Source organism: Camelina sativa, chromosome 11 (assembly GCF_000633955.1).
Source record: "Camelina sativa cultivar DH55 chromosome 11, Cs, whole genome shotgun sequence".
NCBI lineage: Eukaryota > Viridiplantae > Streptophyta > Magnoliopsida > Brassicales > Brassicaceae > Camelina > Camelina sativa.
Window position 1 is genome coordinate 44,904,101 of NC_025695.1, and position 4,564 is coordinate 44,908,664.

The 4,564-nt window shown below is 40.9% G+C and overlaps 2 protein-coding genes across 2 annotated transcripts; both read right to left on the reverse strand.

The window, feature by feature from the left end:
* LOC104726442 (phosphoinositide phospholipase C 1-like) lies at positions 1-797 on the reverse strand. Its single transcript, XM_010445309.2, has 3 exons — positions 636-797; positions 443-529; positions 1-355 (listed from the first exon to the last, which is right to left on the reverse strand). Exons 1-3 carry the CDS (start codon positions 795-797, stop codon positions 56-58), a joined length of 549 nt encoding a protein of 182 aa, XP_010443611.1. The 3' UTR covers positions 1-55.
* On the reverse strand, positions 2,168-4,558 carry LOC104726443 (phosphoinositide phospholipase C 1-like). Its single transcript, XM_010445310.2, has 8 exons — positions 4,220-4,558; positions 3,935-4,131; positions 3,704-3,839; positions 3,449-3,625; positions 3,047-3,373; positions 2,803-2,958; positions 2,610-2,696; positions 2,168-2,522 (listed from the first exon to the last, which is right to left on the reverse strand). Exons 1-8 carry the CDS (start codon positions 4,526-4,528, stop codon positions 2,223-2,225), a joined length of 1,689 nt encoding a protein of 562 aa, XP_010443612.1. The 5' UTR covers positions 4,529-4,558; the 3' UTR covers positions 2,168-2,222.

Here is a 4,564-nt window from a genome sequence, read left to right on the forward strand (position 1 = left end):
AATGTAACCGACACTTATTGAAACGAGTGATAAATGAACATCATCCACGAAGCGACTAAAGAGGTTCCAGGACAAACCGCATGAGCAGTCTCACATGCTTGTAGACCTCTCCAGCACGATCATGGAGCCGGACGGCTCGAACACCAGGCCTGACCTCAGACAACGGAAGACATATCTGGCCAGCGAAATCGTTCTGAGTGTTACTGTCGTAGTCTTTGACTGTAATACACAGAAGCGCTAACTCAGGAACACGCAATGGGAATTCGAACTCCTTGTCCCAAATTGGAAACCATTCATCTGTATCTACTTCTGTTCTGTAACTTGCTGTGTCCAAAGGAACCCCTGCGATGCCGACCTGAAAGACAAACAACTTAATGTGAGTCATGTCAGTTGACGTGAAACACAAGAATCTTATTAAACCATGTCTGCATGGGACACTTGCCTTTGCGTAGAAATCGGGAGGAGAGTATCGATCAAAGTGATGTAGAGGAAAATCCATATTCCATCCTTCTCCAGTGTAGATCTTCAGCTACACTCATACAATACACCACAATACCACATACAAAAAGCTAAAGTTGTTTTCCTGTTCTTCAAGAAACGTATGGAAACATAAACTGAGAAAATACAAACCAAACCTTAAGAGTTGTCTTGATGGGGAGGTTTTGACTACAAGGGTCAAATATTTCACCTCCAGGACCATTGGTGAGCAAAACATCAGGCTTTTTCACATAGCCACATCCACCGTTGGCTTTAAACATTCCTTGCATCATCCACAAAAACCTCCCATGACTCTGCATTTACACNCCATGTCCTGCGTTACCTACAAGGAACAACGGACTTTGTTTTATTTTAAACTAACTATAACAGAGATGGTTTAGTTGGTTTTGCTGATGCAGGTTACTTATCGGATCCGCACAACTCCAGGTCTCAAACTGGGTACGTATTCAGGCACGGTGGTACAACAATCTCATGGCGGTCCATGAAGCAGACCATCGTGGCCACATCCTCAAACCACGCGGAGATCCTAGCAATACATGAAACCGGTCGTGAGTGTGTGTGGTTACGGTCCATGACGCAACACATCCAGAACGATAGTGGCATGGACGACTATAAGGAAGCAACCGTAATCTATGAAGACAATACGACATGTATCGCACAGCTCAAGGAAGGTTACATTAAGGGAGATCGGACGAAGCACATACTACCCAAGTTCTTCTTCACACACGAACTACAAAAGGCCGGAGAAGTTCGAGTGGTGCAAGTTCAGTCATGCGACAACTCAGCCGATCTCTTCACCAAATCATTGCCGACAACAACATTCAGGAAGCTCACGCACCAGATTGGAATGCGGAGGCTTAAGGACTTAGAGTGATGCTTGGAACAGGGGGAGTAATGTGTGTTGTACTCTTTTTCCTTCACCAAGGTTTTGTCCCATTGGGTTTTCCTGGTAAGGTTTTAATGAGGCAGCATCCCCAAGCGCATTACAGGGATCCTCTCCTTGCACATGCACGGTTATGTCATCCAAGAGGGAGTATTGTAAAACACTGGATGGTGGACTCCATAACCGGGCCATGTACAGCCCATACATGTACGGCCCATCGGACGTAGGCCCATCGGCTTTGTTCCTTTTCCTAGTCGGTTTTAGTCTAAGTCTTTAAACTCTATATATATGTAACCTCGTTGAGACATTATGAATAAGAATAAGAGATTTCAACCTTTGAATCTTCTAGTTTATAACAATATAGATGTTGTGGATAGCATTTATCTTCAAAAAGATCGGTAGAGAGCAAATTACAATCCACAACATCTATATCTTTTGTTAAAAATATTAAAAACACTCTTTGTAAATTTGCACCACAATGACGACGATCCATCTACTACTTTAGTCTTTACTATTCTGATAGTGATATTTCAACGACCAATATTTTAAAATTGTGTTGTGGTATTATAATATAACAATTTTGCTTTAGTGATAATTGCCATTATGAAGCAGGTTTGCTTTAGTATCATAGTGTGAATTCTGCCATAATGAAATTTTGCGTTAGTGTGAATTCCCATAATTAAACAATATTTTTTTTCATAAACATGTTGTATAATTTTGCTTGTAGTAGTTAATTATTTTTTTTCTTTTTCTTTCATATCTTATTATCGTGTGGCTTAGTATGAAAATGTAACCGACACTTATTGAAACGAGTGATAAATGAACATCATCCACGAAGCGACTAAAGAGGTTCCAGGACAAACCGCATGAGCAGTCTCACATGCTTGTAGACCTCTCCAGCACGATCATGGAGCCGGACGGCTCGAACACCAGGCCTGACCTCAGACAACGGAAGACATATCTGGCCAGCGAAATCGTTCTGAGTGTTACTGTCGTAGTCTTTGACTGTAATACACAGAAGCGCTAACTCAGGAACACGCAATGGGAATTCGAACTCCTTGTCCCAAATTGGAAACCATTCATCTGTATCTACTTCTGTTCTGTAACTTGCTGTGTCCAAAGGAACCCCTGCGATGCCGACCTGAAAGACAAACAACTTAATGTGAGTCATGTCAGTTGACGTGAAACACAAGAATCTTATTAAACCATGTCTGCATGGGACACTTGCCTTTGCGTAGAAATCGGGAGGAGAGTATCGATCAAAGTGATGTAGAGGAAAATCCATATTCCATCCTTCTCCAGTGTAGATCTTCAGCTACACTCATACAATACACCACAATACCACATACAAAAAGCTAAAGTTGTTTTCCTGTTCTTCAAGAAACGTATGGAAACATAAACTGAGAAAATACAAACCAAACCTTAAGAGTTGTCTTGATGGGGAGGTTTTGACTACAAGGGTCAAATATTTCACCTCCAGGACCATTGGTGAGCAAAACATCAGGCTTTTTCACATAGCCACATCCACCGTTGGCTTTAAACATTCCTTGCATCATCCACAAAAACCTCCCATGACTCTGCATTTACACAAAACAAGTATAGTTTGTGTTTACTATTGAAAGACTCTGCTCTTATAGTAGAGAGGATAGTGTTAAATCTTATTACTTGCATATTGAAGGCAACCATTTGAGCACCATGAATCCATCCAATGATAGGATCATAGTTTGATGAGTCGAATCGAGTAGTCTTGGGAAATATCCGCAGAAGATTCCGCTGCGTGAACTTCACTAAATCGGGTCCACGGGTTTTAGCCAGAGTATCAAGCCACTGCTCGCTCATGCTTAGCCGTATGACTCGTTTAGGATCTCCATTCAAGCAGTTCTTCATTCCTCCTTTGCGGTTCCCAGCGTGAATCGAGATTAAGTCTTTGTATTCGACTGCAACACTCTCCTCATCATCTTCATGAACCTGTTCTTCTGCATCTGCAATTTTCTGTCACAACACAAAACTATTAGAAAACATCAAGAAACACTAACGGTTACTTAAAACTTTGTTCTGCCTTCTTACTTTAGCTCTAACGGAGTCATCAGTTGTTGAACCTTGAGAGACTTGGGTCTGAAGATACTCTTTAGGTGGCTTTGTTGAGATCAAAATCTTTTTCTTGAGTGATTCTGGTGAAGGGAAACGCTCTACATATTCGTCGGTACATTGAAACAATGATTCTCCAAATGTCTTACACACCATCTACAAACATTTTCACCATTAATCAATCAAACTCAGTGTACTTCTGAACAAGATTCAATGAATTTATCAGAATCTTACCTTAGCGACTTTCTTCTGAAGATTTGGAGGCAAATGGTCCTCTAAGGTAAGCACAACAGGATAATCAGACACTACAAACGCGTTCTCCTTAACAGCGTCAAGACATTTCTGCAGATCTTCAACACTCGTTAACGTTCTGAAACCATTAGAAGAAACAAAAACAAATCAAGAAAAATACCTAAAGTACTGAGTGATAATTCAAGAAGGGTTTAGAATTGGTGAGATTCAAACCCGCCGTGACGAACTTCAGCTTCTTTTCCAGAAGAGCTAGGCCATAAATCAAGCTCAATGACACGAACTCCTTTTCTGAGAGCTTCAACAATCGGAACTATGCTGCTATCACTGTTCAGCTGATTCCCAGTCAAGTAAGAGTTATGTCCCGTGTACAAGAAATAATGCGACAATGGCAGATTCATATCTTGCCAAACCTGAAAACCCAAATTGAATCCCATAAAAAAAAAATTTTATAACTCTCAAAGTAAACAGCTTACTTATATCATAAATAATTTATAGTACCTCGCGGGCCGGAGGCAATGGAGAGTTAAAATCACTAAGGAGATAACGGTAGAAGCCTTCAAGATGAAGCCCACGAGGATGGAAAACACCGTGATGTTTGAGCAAGTGGAATATATCCTTGACGTGGCTTATGTCAGCGTGTTTCTCTCCTTGAACTTGGATAACGAATCTGAGCAACTCATCAGCAGACATCCTTTCGTCTTTGGAGTACTCATGGAAAAGGTTCTTGATTTCTTCTGGTGGCTCACTTGATTTCACCTTAAAGCTTCTTACACAACAGAAACACACTTTGAATGACTCTTTCTTCATCTTCTTTTCTTTTCTTTTGGTTAAAGATAAGCAAGA

Bases quoted from the DNA above. Each gene is read 5' to 3' on its own strand.
- LOC104726442 (XM_010445309.2), bottom strand. From the start codon at position 797: ATGCAGAGTCATGGGAGGTTTTTGTGGATGATGCAAGGAATGTTTAAA. The intron at 530-635 runs GTTTGGTTTGTA...GTATGAGTGTAG, and splicing joins CCATCAAGACAACTCTTAAG to CTGAAGATCTACACTGGAGA. The intron at 356-442 runs GCAAGTGTCCCA...TTTGTCTTTCAG, and splicing joins CTCCCGATTTCTACGCAAAG to GTCGGCATCGCAGGGGTTCC.
- LOC104726443 (XM_010445310.2), bottom strand. From the start codon at position 4,528: ATGAAGAAAGAGTCATTCAAAGTGTGTTTCTGTTGTGTAAGAAGCTTT. The intron at 3,626-3,703 runs GTAAGATTCTGA...AAATGTTTGTAG, and splicing joins TTCAGAAGAAAGTCGCTAAG to ATGGTGTGTAAGACATTTGG. The intron at 3,374-3,448 runs GTAAGAAGGCAG...GTGTTGTGACAG, and splicing joins ATGACTCCGTTAGAGCTAAA to AAAATTGCAGATGCAGAAGA.